This window comes from Lagopus muta, chromosome 17 (genome assembly GCF_023343835.1).
Source record: "Lagopus muta isolate bLagMut1 chromosome 17, bLagMut1 primary, whole genome shotgun sequence".
Classification (NCBI taxonomy): domain Eukaryota; kingdom Metazoa; phylum Chordata; class Aves; order Galliformes; family Phasianidae; genus Lagopus; species Lagopus muta.
Window position 1 is genome coordinate 4,567,724 of NC_064449.1, and position 14,875 is coordinate 4,582,598.

The 14,875-nt window shown below is 38.2% G+C and overlaps 1 protein-coding gene across 6 annotated transcripts in view; it reads right to left on the minus strand.

The window, feature by feature from the left end:
- CABIN1 (calcineurin binding protein 1) overlaps positions 1–14,875 on the minus strand; it is a 92,754-nt gene that overhangs the window by 74,094 nt on the left and 3,785 nt on the right. For 4 of the 6 annotated variants that reach the window (XM_048963883.1, XM_048963879.1, XM_048963881.1 and 1 more), the window contains exons 8-23: positions 14,667–14,796; positions 14,153–14,302; positions 13,437–13,729; positions 12,946–13,114; positions 12,454–12,590; positions 11,864–12,081; positions 10,956–11,034; positions 10,512–10,699; positions 9,890–10,039; positions 8,949–9,137; positions 8,005–8,241; positions 7,098–7,251; positions 6,744–6,859; positions 3,072–3,233; positions 1,606–1,812; positions 1,110–1,255 (exon numbers count right to left, since the gene is read on the minus strand). In XM_048963883.1, coding sequence (XP_048819840.1) covers positions 1,110–1,255; positions 1,606–1,812; positions 3,072–3,233; positions 6,744–6,859; positions 7,098–7,251; positions 8,005–8,241; positions 8,949–9,137; positions 9,890–10,039; positions 10,512–10,699; positions 10,956–11,034; positions 11,864–12,081; positions 12,454–12,590; positions 12,946–13,114; positions 13,437–13,729; positions 14,153–14,302; positions 14,667–14,796 — 2,725 coding nt within the window. The remainder of the gene's footprint in view (positions 1–1,109; positions 1,256–1,605; positions 1,813–3,071; positions 3,234–6,743; positions 6,860–7,097; positions 7,252–8,004; positions 8,242–8,948; positions 9,138–9,889; positions 10,040–10,511; positions 10,700–10,955; positions 11,035–11,863; positions 12,082–12,453; positions 12,591–12,945; positions 13,115–13,436; positions 13,730–14,152; positions 14,303–14,666; positions 14,797–14,875) is intronic. The other 2 variants (XM_048963882.1, XM_048963880.1) reach the window with 1 other exon arrangement.

Genomic DNA, 14,875 nt, shown 5'->3' on the forward strand with positions numbered 1-14,875 from the left:
GAATGGCAAAGCCATCACAGCCAGCAGCCATTCAGACGTTTTGAGTTGTTGGACTGTGAACAGCTTTTATCATCACAACTATTTCCAACGTAAATATCACAAAGAACAAATTCATACTGAGAAATTTCAATAATTAAGAAAGATTGCTTTCTGAAGTAAACATTCAGTAACCTGCCCTGCTTTTATATTACTGACAACTGTCACAATAGATCCCCTATCACATAGCTTCAAATTAACATCTGAGGTTCATGGATCTAGAATGTTTATTTTTTTCCACCATGATTCTAACATTGAAGGAATAAATCACAACATTCTCACAATTTTGCTTATTAATTTCTTGCTAATTTGAAAGCACATTTTTGGGTCAACAGACCTCAACAGAGACATCCCTGAGGGGAATGGAAAGGGAACCATAATACAGACATCTTAAGAAACAGTATCTAAAATGACCAGGGCAAAAACAGTATGCTACCACACAAAGCATCTTATTCTGAACAAAGAAAAGTCACAGAAAAAAGTCAAAATGCACTCCCATTTATTTGTGACATCTACAAAACTCCAGAGAAATGTGTTGGATTTTTTGTTTTGTAATTTATCAAGTTGCAAGCTGAAGTTCTAGCAATCTCCCAACCAGTTCCCAGACCAGAAGATTCAACACCATTAAACTGTGTCTATTTCCCCTACAGACTTCACATGTAAAATTGCTCTGTGCCTTCACCTTCCCTCTTGTCTCTGTTACCTGACTGAACTTAGAAACAGTCCTCTTAAGTAATTTAAACTGGAGTTTTTGTCATTTAAATTGGTCTACAATGGGAACTGAAATGATAGCTGACATCCAATAGGCAAGCCCTAAGATTTAATCAATTTTTAACATGAAATTGCTTAATCTTGGTGGTATTTCAGTAAGTTTGATGCCACTAAGAAACAGATTTAGTTCAAACATCACCTAAGTACCATACTTAAGCATGGCAAATAAAAGAGGTCAACAGAGAGCAGGGTTGCTTGCTTTTAACTCCTGAAACAAAAACAAAGTTTCTTTTTTATGCTTTCCTAATTCTGAAATAAATGAAAAGAATGAATATCATGCAGCAGGATTCAACAATACCGACCTGTTTGGGCAAATGCAAATGTCATGCATGTAAAATTTGATGGCCTTGGACTGTTCTTTATTCTTGAAGTGGTAGTCTGCCAGAAGGTAATACAACTCAGTCACCACTGGTGGAGAATAGTCTGCACCATCTGGGAGAGACGGCGCCTGGAGATGATAAATTAATAATAAAGATTAATAAAATGTCCATATTAAATGAGCTGAACTTCTGCTTCTTCCTTACAGTGAAAGTAGTCTTTCCATCACATGAAGGTACTGAATATGAAAACAGTGAAAATATTCCACAGATTTACAGAGCACTTACATGTCACATGGACTCCATTTAACCAATATTAAATTTCAAGACCGGAAGCTTTGGAGGTGTCTGATTTCACTCAAATGCAATTATCTAAGGAAATCCAGCATTATTTAATAAATCGTTCCCTTAACTATCTGAAAATCAACACCAAAATAACACTGCAGTAATTTAATCCTGTTTTTATAGCAACTCATTATACCTTGCTGCACGTTCCTTCGATGTAGGCAGACACAGCATCCAGGCTCAGCATAGGTTTGTCTGTCCGAGGAACAATTGTAGCAGTCTTCTTTAAAAGGTTGGCCAAGTCAGCAGAAACGGTGCTGGTTTTGTAACTGTCAAATTCTGGAAGAGTTTTAGGCTTAAAATATTCAAACATGAACAAGGCATCTTCCCACGTGAGATCCACCTGAAGAGGGAGGAGAAGAGAGGGGCAAAATGATCTCAAATTCCAAAATCATTGTCTATTAACAGGGAGTTTATATGACTTCTCCAGTTACCAAACAGTAAGAGTTACTCTAGAAGGACTCAAATTGTGACTCCCCTGTGGCAGGAGGTTGGAACTACATATCTTTAAGTTCCCTCCAGCCTAAACCATTCTACGATTCTACGATTAAACCTCCCTACAATTAAATCACTACTAATACCTGGTGCTCTCAAGTACATCATTGCTGCTTCACAATTAAAGGACTAACATTTATTTGCAACTCAGTGTATGCCACTGAAAAACAAAGTCACTCCACTTGTTTAGACAAACTATTATTTTTATTAATACAGTTCTCTCCTGTTAGACCAAGCTTTTTCCTTCTATTGTTCAACTCATTCCTTACAGTAAATTTTGCTTTTGTACATGAAGCTGTACTACTAAAAACTCCATTTTCTTTTTAACAACTTCAGCGAGAACGTTTTCAAACAGATGTAAAAATGTAACTTTTATTTCTAATTTTATGCTCACTTACGTTTGGTAACCATAAATTCATCTGGAGGTTTATAAGCAAAAAATCAGTGTCAGGCGGAGGACTGATATCTCAATTTTTCTGTCCTTTCTTTAACATTATAACCCTTTTCATGTAGCACTCAGTAGTTTTTCTTCTCTCAAATTCAACTGAATCTCGCATATTTCTGATACACAGCTAATAGATATTCTCCATCATGGATTTCACAAAATAAGTTGTATTTTTAACAGTACCACTTTTCATTAACAGCAAGGTTGGCTGCTAAAGTTTTTCTTCTCATAAGCTGACATTTTCATTTTCCTCTCTACACCTCTCAAACTTCTCCTTCTCTGTTGAAAACAGGAAAGGCATGGCTCAATAAAAATCAGTTTGTCAGTACTTTCAAAACAGCAAATTACTGTGAGACAACACCAGCATTTCATTTCAAACATGACTCTTTGGAATCAAGTCTACTATTTTTTTTTTTTTAAAGGAAAGTTTGTTTTCTACAATATGCAAGATATGTAAGTTTTAGGAGGGGAGAGGAAAGTAAAAATAATAAATTTATATACACACACACATACACTATATATACACACATACATATATACATATACACACACACAATATGAAATCTTTTTTGTAAGTATCTTAAGGTGCATTAACACCAAACAAGGCTGCATCTTCCAGCACCACAGAAAGTTTCACTGACATTAAGCAATACAGAACTTACCTGCTGTACTGAATGTTCTTCTAGATACCTTGCTTTGCTTTTTTTGCTAGGAAAACCATATAAACAATAAAAACATTGCTCCAAAGCTGTTTCCAGCTCTTCTTTGTATGGGTGAGTATCTTCAGAAGTGGATGCTGCAAGTTCTTTTTCAAGTACCTGCACCTACAACATCACAAACATCAATGAAAATGTCATCTAAGATCTGAAGCTTGTATTAAGTTACCTGGTTGTCTGGAGTTATGTGCTGAAAACAGCCTAAGAAACCCGTTTCTCCCAAAACACAATCAAATATTCCCCGTATTTCTACAATCCAGTCTCACACAAGTAATTTAAATGGCACTGTAACTGTGAGAAAAGTGCTTTCACTGTTCTCTACATTAATTCTTGAACTCTATTTTCAGTCAAGAAAACTAGTTATCAACTTAATGTTTTAGACTTAGTTAAGATTGTTCAGTTTCCCATTACACATCAAGTTGCTTTGGTGAATACGAACACTACAGTTTGTCAATGCTGTGAATAAGCCAGGCTACCACAAGGAGAAGGCTCCAATACACAGATATCAGTGTCTTCTGCACGAAATTCTGCAGTCAAAAATTGAAAACATAAGATGTTCCATCCATCTGCAACCCCTAGAAAAGATCTTACTACTTCCACAGTACTTCTAGAAGAGGTGTTTTGTATGGTTGGGTTGTTGTTGTTTTTTGAGCCAAAACTCTGAGAAGTAAGGGTAGTGCATTAGAGCAAGGCTAATTCTTAGAAGATGCTTCAATGACATTTTGAGCATCAGCAATCACCTTCAAGTCACAGCAGTCTCCTTATTTCCACTACTTTCCCTGTAAGGACTTGTGAGCAGCATTTGAAATTTAAGAAAGCGTAGATAAGTGGGAAGGAAGATGCAAAGCCCACAGGACAACAAAAGCCCGATGTTCCTGCTGCTGCAAACAAAATCACATCTAACACCCCTAACAGAATTATCACTTGAAGAGTGTTCAAAACAACCTCCTGCATTCTTGTGTGCCTTTTAGCAGTACCCCAGAATAATTTTTAGTAACAAAGGAATTAGCCATGTATTAATATATTTTCTTGCATATCTTCTGCACTATATGTAATAAAATGTTTTTCAGCACATCCAGAAAATGAGTATCAGTCTATAAGACACATTTCTATTCAGCATTCTTGAAGCTGTCACTCCAAATAATTTGTTCCATTCCATTTTTTCCTTTCTTTATCCTTCCAAAACATTGTTTCTGAAAGCTGAATATCTGTGCTAAATAATGCTATTTCATTCTTTAGTTTAAAAAGTGGGCAGCCCTAAGAATGAAAACTGAAGATCTCATTTAAGGTACTTGATGACATTAGTGAAGATCCAGTGGTAAATAAATTTGCAGCTCTCAATTATCTGTAGTTTGTCCAGGCTCACAGGGCATGCATCAGATGGACCAGGCTGTGGATACAGGCACACCGTACGGTTTAGATTTGGCACTTTGGAGTACTGCAGCTGCACAGCACTTAGGGCAAACCTGAGCCTGGAAATAGGTTAGCTATTTGCATGAAGCACAGTGCCTGAGCTGAGAAGCCTGCTGGACCCAAAGGCAGATCCATGCACAGGCAGCTCAGGTGTAACAGCATTATGCTCCTAATTCCAGGGAGACAGAGCAGAGAAGGCTGCAGAGATAAGCTAACAGCAGCACACTGAACTGGCCTCAGCTCCAGCACTGTTCATTAGCTCCAGCCCTGCAGGGGAGATCTCACTCTGCAGAACCCCTCAGGCTTTCCACACCACCCTTCCCAGCTGTCTAAATTACTGGCCTGGCCACGCTGCTGCTCAGACACAGAGGCAGATGGTGTCTGGCACTGAGCTGCAGTTAATAACCTCCAGGGAGTGCCAAGAAGGGAAATGAAGAGATTCCCGAGTGGCTCAATGCAGAACTAATCACCATTTTCTCGTGGCTGAAGGTAATAAGCCTCAACGAAGTCGAGCTGAATCTGTAAAGTGCCACTGAAATATCCCTGTAGAGCACTGCCCACTGAACACCACAGCACTGTATTATTTGGGTTCTGCCAACAGCCAGGGTAACCCAGGCTGCCGGTACTCTGGGCAGCAAAAAGCTGACTGCAATTCAATTTCTATGCCGAGGGAAAAAGGAAGCAACATGTTTAGAAATATCCTACTTCAGCCATGGGGAATTTCTCAAGGAATTATCCTGAAAAGGTCAACAGAGAGCAGGTAACTCCTTTCATCTAATAATGCTACTGCCCAGACACACACTGCTGGAGCATATTAGATTTTATAACACACTCATCTGAACAACAGAGCAAAGAACAGCCTTGAGACACAGGTAGAAGGACTGAAGCAGCTCTTCATTATCATCTTTGTTCAGTAGACCAGCTCTGTAAATATAAGCTGAAGTTACATTTAGCTCATAACATAAAAGCAACTCAAGTACTACCTGTTTCAGTCTGCAGTATAAACCCAAGGCAGGTACAATCAAAATAACCAAATTTAGCAACAGCAGAACAGTGACAAACATCACAGCTCCAGGACCAAATCCAGGTAACAGCACTGTGAGGGATCAGCAACATCCCAGGTGCCTAACTGGGGACAGATCATGTCCTACAAATCTTTAACAGTTTAGAAGAAATAAATAACTAAGTTTAACTGCAAAATTCAAAACTGAATTTTCATTTAAAGACTCTCTAAAATGCCAGATAATATTTATCTATAATGGAAACCACGCAACCTTTAAGTAACACTTGGCAAATTCTGTTCTGTGAATTGAGCAGCTATACATCTAGTCTAAAACTTTTTTAGAATCACTAAGATGAAAGTGGAATCCCACTAGATTACATGCTTGCAGATGTAACACCACAGTTTTTTCAGTTTGTGAATGATGCACAGTGCTATCGGATTGCTTGTCATTCTTCCTTCTCCTCCAAATCCTAGGAGCAGAATAAAATAACAGTGCAAGAAGCGAAACAGGAAAAGTGGAAGATAGCAATTACTCTTCTCAGTGAGAAGACCAAAGAAGAATGGGAATTATGACAGGAAATAAACTGCTCAAGTTTATTTTCAGTTTTATGCCAACACTCAAGAGTACATGCCTATTACTTGCCAGATTTTAGAGAATTAAATGGATAATTAACTTTTTTATTCTAACACCAAGATACGCCACCACTTTTCTTACGTGTGCTGTTCTTTGTTATTCTTTAACACAAAGTTCTCACAATTAAGACTTTTGAATATTACTTCGTTTACTGAACACAAGTGAGCATGATTCTTGACCTGCCTGTTTGTGAAGAAATCACACTGAAACATACTGCTAGCAGGCTAAGTACTCAGTATAATCACTTCATGGTTCTCCAGGCATGGCAGACCATTTACTAGCTTAGTACAAAGGTGGTTACCCAAAGCCAGCTCCTGTCTGACAAGAAGTGCTGTTTAAAAAGGAGAACAAAGGAAAGGGGAGTGCAAAAAGCAAACCTTCACTATTCAGACTTCGTTGACTCAAAGGCTGATCTGCTTTGCAGAAGAAAAGTGGACTCAGCAGCGCATTGTAACATGAAGACATTACCCATGCAATAATCTAATAAACTGTTTTGAGATGGCTGCTGCCCATATGAATTCCAGAGGGTTGGGTTTTTTTTTCCATACTGTACAATGCTAACACTTACATAGAACTTGAGAAGAGCACCATCTGAGTTGCAGCACCAGGATCTTCTTCCCAAATACTCATGAGCAGTGTTCAGCAGCATAAGTGAAGAAGGCAGCATAGGAGTATCAGGATTCACTACAAGAAAGAAGTTGGCAAATATTTTAGTCGTACAGAACTGAGTTAACTTCAACCACTGCATCTGGTGCAGAAAAATAAAAGTTGCCTCTGGGAGAAGAATGTCATATTTGCATATCCATCTACTCCCTTCAGTCAGCAGATGAGATGACAAACATAAGTAATTTTTATTTATATTCCACAGTAAGATGGAAAGAAGTTCAGCTCCAACACGTAGAAGTGAATTTTAAAAAATTACCTCCTTCTCCCTGGTTCTGCTGCTGCTGGCAGCAAAGGGATCGAAAAGCATCTTCTTCATGCTGGATGATCCTGTGTAGGATGATCCATGGAAGAACTGAGGAGACATATGGTTCTTTGGGTTCTTCCTGGACTGCCATGCTGCAGTCTATGATCTAAGAAAGAAACAGGTGTTACAGACACAAAAAGATACAGATTAAGAGTCAGGAGTCAATCTTTAATGAACAACCTGAAGCTAATAATGCATTCTACCCTATAGGAATAATCCTCAATTAAGCTTCAGCTTCTCACAGTGAATAGGGGTAAGAAGTCCTACAAGTAAGATCAGCTGGCATGGGAAAGGGTAGAATAGAATTCCCCAACCATTTTTCTCTTGCATAGCCATTTTCCAACCAGTTATCTCTCTGTTAATAACACATTCAGGCTTTTCAAAGTGAATAAATGTACAGAAGAAAATACAACAACTATAAAGCACAACTGGAAAAGACCACTCAGAATCATTAACAGACATGATGCTGATAATTTAAGCAAGTAAGAATGACTGACCTGAACCAAGTTACAAAATGCACTCAGCCAGCTGAATAAGTCTTCACACTGTCACCATTGTCACCATTAATTGAGCATAAGAGTTGTCACCATGACAGAGCGTAAGAGTTTTGCTCCTTTGGTTATTTTACTGCTGTTCTTTAATTCCTTCAGGCAGCTTTGTATTTGAAGGCACCTACTGTTCCTGATCCTAGAAAGGTGCACTTAGTGCCTCTCTAACACGCTGACTTGAAAATTAAAACAGCAATGTTCCTCTTTCCCTCTGCACCAGCAAAACTGTAACTCAAAATACCACTGTGAACAGGTCAGCCAGCTGTACTCATGTCTGAAGGCCAACACACAGCCACTCTTATCAAGGTTACCTGAATCAGGTTGGTTGTTAATCGAACGAGGCTTGGTGTTACAGAAGATTCTTTCAGGATGCTGTTGTCTGATGATAATGAACTATCTATTCCTATGAGCAGCTGTGTTACTGTAGCAACCCACTCTTCTTTAGCAGAGGCTGCCGTCATATTCATCATCTGCTGACTTGCTTCATTCAAGGCAACTTCTGAGCATTCAAAGCATTGCCTGTAATCTTGCAGCTTGAGCAAAGAGTCCTAGAGAATGTAAATATAAGGAAAAAGGGTATATTCTTAAAAAAAATAAACTGAAAACAGCAGAAGGTGGCTGTACACATTATACAGATAAGACAGTTTGTTACACTTAATTGAATTAAGTTGAATTTAAACACCTTTACATGTGACATTAAAAGACAACAGGAGGTGTCCAGATCTTAGATGACAAATAAACAGCAGAACATAAATTTCAAAAAATCATTACTGATTTTCTACTTGAATAAGAGAGGCATGAAATACACATTTCCAAGAATACGATACTTACAGGTTTAATAAATTCTGCCCATATGCAGCTTATATTCTTGTGCTACCACTTAATTACTCCATAAATGTCAGAACAGCAACTACAAGGCCAGTACTACAGCAACACCCTCCTGCTTCTTTATACTCAAGTTCAGGTAAATGAGATTGCAAAGAGGCTGTCAGATTTGGCTCATTCCAGCTAAAACAGCGTCAGTCTTTCTTGTGATTATTTTTCCCCAAGCAGACTGACTGCTCCAACCACAGCTGAGGTGATCTGTACACATTTTCAATATTATGTGGACTACAGATGCAGCTGTTATACTGGATCTATCTACCAACAGTTTGTCATTCATGCAGGACAGGTACACTACACCATGAAATCATTCATATGCTAGGTAGCTTTTTCAAAGTTTTGGGTTCAGAATGGCTGTAAATCACCAACAAACCTGTAGGAGAAGCAGCTGTGCCGGTCTCTCTGGTATGGATGTCACAAATTCCAGATGTTTGACTCTTCCACTAAAGCATAACGTGGGGCGGAGCAGATGCACCACTGCAGTATAATCCCCTGCCTCATACAGTCGCTGGATCTCTTCCAAAGACTGGCATCTCTCCAGAGATTTTAGGTTTTTATCAATCTGCAAATATCACACATGGCACAATCCAACCTCCATTTTGTCTTCACATACAAAGGTAGAGGCCTTTCACCTAATGTTTGAGCTATAAAGCTGTGCTAACTCCACAGCTACATCCAGGAATGCAGACCAGGAAGAAAACTCTTACTATGTAACATTTCAGCTGTTCCACATGCTTTTAATTATCATACAGTATGGAACTGTTGTGTAATAATAAACTTTCTTGCCTCAAACCCCCAAATCACACTTCTATGCAAGAATGTGTGCATCAGATGGACTTCAAAGTGAAGATGGCACAACTGCACAAATGTGTTGGAACAGCCACAGAAAGAATGGAAAATCAACATCCTTTTATTCAAATGTGTATGAAAATTACTAAGTGGAAAACACCAACTGCTGAAAAAGGAAACTCATGTAACCATCAGTGGAAGTTATGTTCACACAACAGAAAATAAAACAGTGGTTTAATAATCTACCACTGCACATGCAGTGCCTCTAATAGAAAAACCTTTCTATTCTGCATAAAAACAATCTCAAGTTGCACAAAACCAAGAGATCTGAAAGGTATCTTCTTGAAAAGGAGATGATGGCCATGACTTCATCATTAAACCATGAAACTGTTTCTTTACTCTCAGAAAAATTCTAGGACAAAATTCTAGGTAAGCTTTCATCACAAAAGAGCTCATTTCATAGATTGACCTTTAAGAATGAAAGGGGTGAAACAGGGAGAAACATTCCTGCAAACAAATTCTTACCTCTTCTAAAGAGACTATGGAATCAACATGCAGATTAGGTAATCGTATTACGATGCTGCTGTCATCACCAGCTTTACGCTGCATTGTCGTGGAGCTCTGCAGCATTTCAGTGCAAATATCATAGTTTTCAAGTGCCTGTTCCATGTCTCCCTACAGAAGTACAGCAAGGGGAAAAAACAGTAACAAATAGAGTTCTGTCTGCAGAATGGCTTTCCAAAGCACGTATGAAATGTTTAAATTCAGTGTAGGCATTGCCAATGTGATTATTGCACATGAAATCAAATCCAAAAAAAGCAAACCAAAGCAAGCAAATCAAGTATATCTTATCAGTGACCTTTGTAATAGGTAAAACAAACCAGAGAAATCAAATTCAAGTGGAATTCTAAGGATTAATTTGGATTAATTAAAATCCCATTCTTTTAAGAATACAAAAGAGTAATTAGTAGAAATAATTCTTCCATTCATACTGATCAAAACGCTGAGTCAAGAAACATTCCTGTATTCCCCAAAGTGCATGCTTTTAACTGTTTAACTGATTTAATCCTCACACTTAAAATGAGCTGAGAATAACACAACTTTTAATTGCTGAGAAAAGTCTGGTTAAAACAAGAGTAGAACAAACCTGAAGCGCCAGAAAGCGAGCCTTCAGCCAATACACCCGAGTGACAAACTCCATCCAGCCCTCCTCAAATAAATCTCGCTGCGAGGACGCGAACGACAACTGCAGCAGGTCTCCCAAGAAATGAATTCCTGGCAAGTCAGAACCAAACTTTCCATTCACAGAGACAGCAGGGCAATTTCGTGGAGAAACTGTAAATCAATTATGTTTTATCATAAAGTTACCAGCATCCCATGAGAAGAGTCCCACATACCAGTTATTTCCGAAGTACCGATCTGCTCAAAGCCAAATGATGCAGCAGTAATAAGCACCTTTCAGATGTGTGTACAGAGAAAGATATCAGCATATAGAGGAGACAGCTCCAAAAAAATCCAGTGAATTCCTGGAACAGTTTCTTAATTTACCTACAGTATTTTTAGAAGAGAGAAAGAAGCACCTGACTCTCACCTGTAGAGTTCTTCCCTTTTGCCAGCAGCCACTGATCTAATTGCAGTTCCATGCAGGAAAGGCTCATCAACATCATATCCTGCAGAAAAAGTGTGAAGTTGGAAAAAAAGAAGGAAAAAAGGAGAGAGAGAGAGAGAGAGAGAGAGAAATTTAAAATAGTCATCATTTCCATGACACTGAATATACATTCTAGTCTTACTGGTTTATTAACGCTTCATGAATAAAGTTCAGGAGCAGACTGGAAAGCACCACGGGTGTCTGCCAGGTGGTTTTGTGCAGTGAAGAATATGCTATTTTCTGATTACATTCATAGGAAGAAGGGCTACAAATCCATCTGTAAAATCCATGAGCTTATGAAAATTGTTAAAGGTCCGACAGTGCATGGAACCAGAGGAGCTCGCTGCAGTCTCAAAACCCCCAAATTCATTACATTTATTATAATTTACAGATCAAATTTGAAATAAGCTCAGGGATTAAAGGGAAAAGACAAGCACAAGGACAGTGATTTTAATGGTATAATTACAAAGTAGTGACCTTCTAAATTTTACACAACAAGAAGTTATAAGACATAATTCAATTTGTTAAAAGGGATGTACATATGAAAATGCACAGATACACAATAGCACATCACAGAATCACAGAATCACCCGGGTTGGAAGGGACCCCAAGGATCATGTAGTTCCAACCCTCCTGCCTAGCAGGGCCACCAAACATACACATTCATAACTAGATGTACACAATACATAACTAGAATACACAACACATAACTAGATGTATAAAATGTTGACATCTGATACACAACAACACTGCGTGTGTTTAACTAAAAACAACAGAGCACAGTGTTCTGAATTTGTTTTTTCATTTGCAACTAAGTAGAAACACTACTGATACAACCAAAAATACATTACCTTGATATGCTGGTTACTTGAGTCCCTCAGCAATGGATTGGGAAGGCTCGTACTGTGCTTTCTCCAGCTAGTATAGATACTAAGCACAACCTCAGACAAACCAGGAGGCCACTTCACCAGGAACTTCTGGCTGATGACCTTCAGATATCTCATCATCAGCTCCAAGATGCCACCATTGTTCAGGTTATCCAGCAAGAATTCATGAACATCCTGCTTCTCTACAAAGCAGATAAAAGCAAAGCTATGCATAACTAAGCTGTGACTTAAAATAAGTTAGTTCTGACAGTGTTTTATGCACTAAGCTCACAAAAGGGCCACAGTATCATCCTGTGCTGCAGAGGCAGAATTAAGTTATTGGGCTCTAATGTGTTAAAAGGGCAATTCCATGCAACACAGTGCTTGCATACAGCAATTAATCAGTCCCCAGGACTTCAAAATCACATTACTAATTGGGATAAAAGTATAATTTTATTATGAATATATTCATTTCACATTTGTATCTTTCTTCTATATACAAGACATGGAAGTACAGAAAAGCATACAAGACAGAATAACCAACAGTGAAAGAGAAGTTGTAGTGAAATCTTTACCAGATTCCATGAATGTTGTAGAATCAAATGACATTCTGTGAGGTCCAACATGTTGGAAATTTTCTTCTTTGATCTCTGACTGCACCTCATAGTTATTGAAAGGGTCCTCCTCCTCCTCTGGATCTAATTTCCTTAATCTGTGTTGAAAGGGGGACAAAAACACTGTACCAACAAAATCCTCATTCCTTCCTTCACTATGAAGTCAAATCTAAGCATGTCACGTTATACACAGCTTAGCAGTGAAAGCACAGCAACTGAAGCATGCTCACAGATTAAGTACTTGCAAGTTCTGTCGAAACCAAGACCGCCCTGTTTGTTGATCTGCACAATCTGACATCTGCACTGTCTTCTGTCTCACCTTACCAGAAAATTTCTCATTTTTAAATTAGTTTTCAATAGCTTTCATTAAAAACAGTTTTATTACATGTATGAGATTGAAGGAGGCGTGTCCTTCAAAAATAATGTGGGAATAGGAGTTTTAAAGTCCTGTACCTGGAAGGAAGGAATTTCACCAACAGCTCTTGAAAGTCAACCTTCTCTTCTTTCTTACACTTGGTGTTCCGGACTCTGGCAGATCTCCTTTTTGCTGTTTCACCACTGTCTTCTGTAATTCTTCTTCGCTTCACCCCTTTCTTGGATTTATCTCCTGCAGACATATCACCTGAAACCAGAATTTCAAAAAAGAAAAAAGAAAAAAAAAAAGATACTGACATGTTAAACTATCAAACAAAAAGTGGGAAGTCTTTTTAGGAAAATAATAAATATTAATAAAGATAAATACAAAGATGATTTGTGTCTGCAACCATCTTACTCTAATGAAATACTGAAAATCGATCATTTTCCTTTTGAACATATCAACATTTTAAAAACACAACCAAATACAAACTGGCTGTAAACTTGCATAAAAAAAGCTGCTCTGAAGCAAGTAGACTTGCTGAAAATTCTGCAGTTGGAAAAATATATTTAATCTTAAACTGAAGTACCTTGCTCACCTACAGCAGCTCCTGGCTCCAGTGAGTTCTGACTGTGGCTTGGAAAACTGGGTGTCACAGGAGTATAAGCTAACACAGGTTCTGGCATTGTCACCACTGCAGTGGTGCTGACAGGAGTTGGCTGAATGACACTGACAGGAGTTGAGGTGGGAGAAAGAACCAAATGCTGACCGGGGTCTCTGTACTCTGAGAGATCAATTCTCTTTCCCAGACTGGGCCGAGGAGGATCACATGTTGTGAGGTGGTGATACATGGCAAGTAAAGCTTCTCCTAAACACTTCCATCTGCACATGGAAACACAGCACTATGAAAATCAACCCTTTATGCCTTAATACAGATCTACTTAACTTTAAATATCTTTATAACTTGCTGTAAATAAAGAACTACAGTATGTTTAAAAGTTTCCATTATATCAACAGTAAAAAACATCTAAAATCCTAAACCTACTTTGAAGTTCACAAACTAGTCTAGAACAAAAAATCCAATTATACAGCTGGAATGGCTACCAACTCATTCTTAAGATTTTTTAACATCAGTCTGAAATGTTAAATCAAAGACTGAGAATTGACACATTTACAATAAAATCATAAACAGACCAAACAAAAAATGAATACAAAAGCATTTGGTCAAAAAACAAACCTAAACAACACAGCTGCCAGCATAAGTAGCTTCAGATAAACGTGTTACAAACAGAAAATACGACATACGTGAAGAAGGGAATTGGCTGGATCAGCTTGAGGTCCGGCTCTCTCTCTTGCACCAGCAAAGCCTGTCTTTTCTTACGTAGCTCCAGTGCTTCATCTATGATTCTTCCCGTTTCAGCTGCACTCACATTTACGTTATGGATAGACATGTCACTAGAAAGTATTAAGAAACAAAGACAAAGGTTTGTTTGCTTTTTTCAGGTCTTGATTTATTTTTTCCTGCAGTGTAATATGAAGTGTTAAAACAAGCATCCAAATAACCCAGTTTTGCAAACTTTACAGCACACTTACAGAAGTGTTTCACCATCAAAAGTAATTGCTCACTTAAAAATTGAACGATAAATGGAGATTGTCCTACTCCGTTTTTCAAATAGTGAGGAATGAAAGGAAAACAGAAGGTGCTGTTTTCTTTCTTGAAGAGGGATTGATTTAAAAAAAAAACAACAAACTCAAAGTGTAGGATTACAAAAGAGAGTTGACACTCCAAATGCAGTATAGGCTACAAGATAACATTCACCATTTGAGGAACATCCTTAAGGAATCTTTCCGGAGGAGAGGCTGCTCCTCAAAGATCTTCTCTTTCAGAACCAATCCTTTGCTGTAGAGACAATCCTTCTCCAAGGCTTTGCAGATAAAGTACAAACATGCTGACAGAGAAATACAATTTGAATGGTCAATCACTACTCTCACCATGCACTACTTTCATATTATTAAGTGTCTTAATTT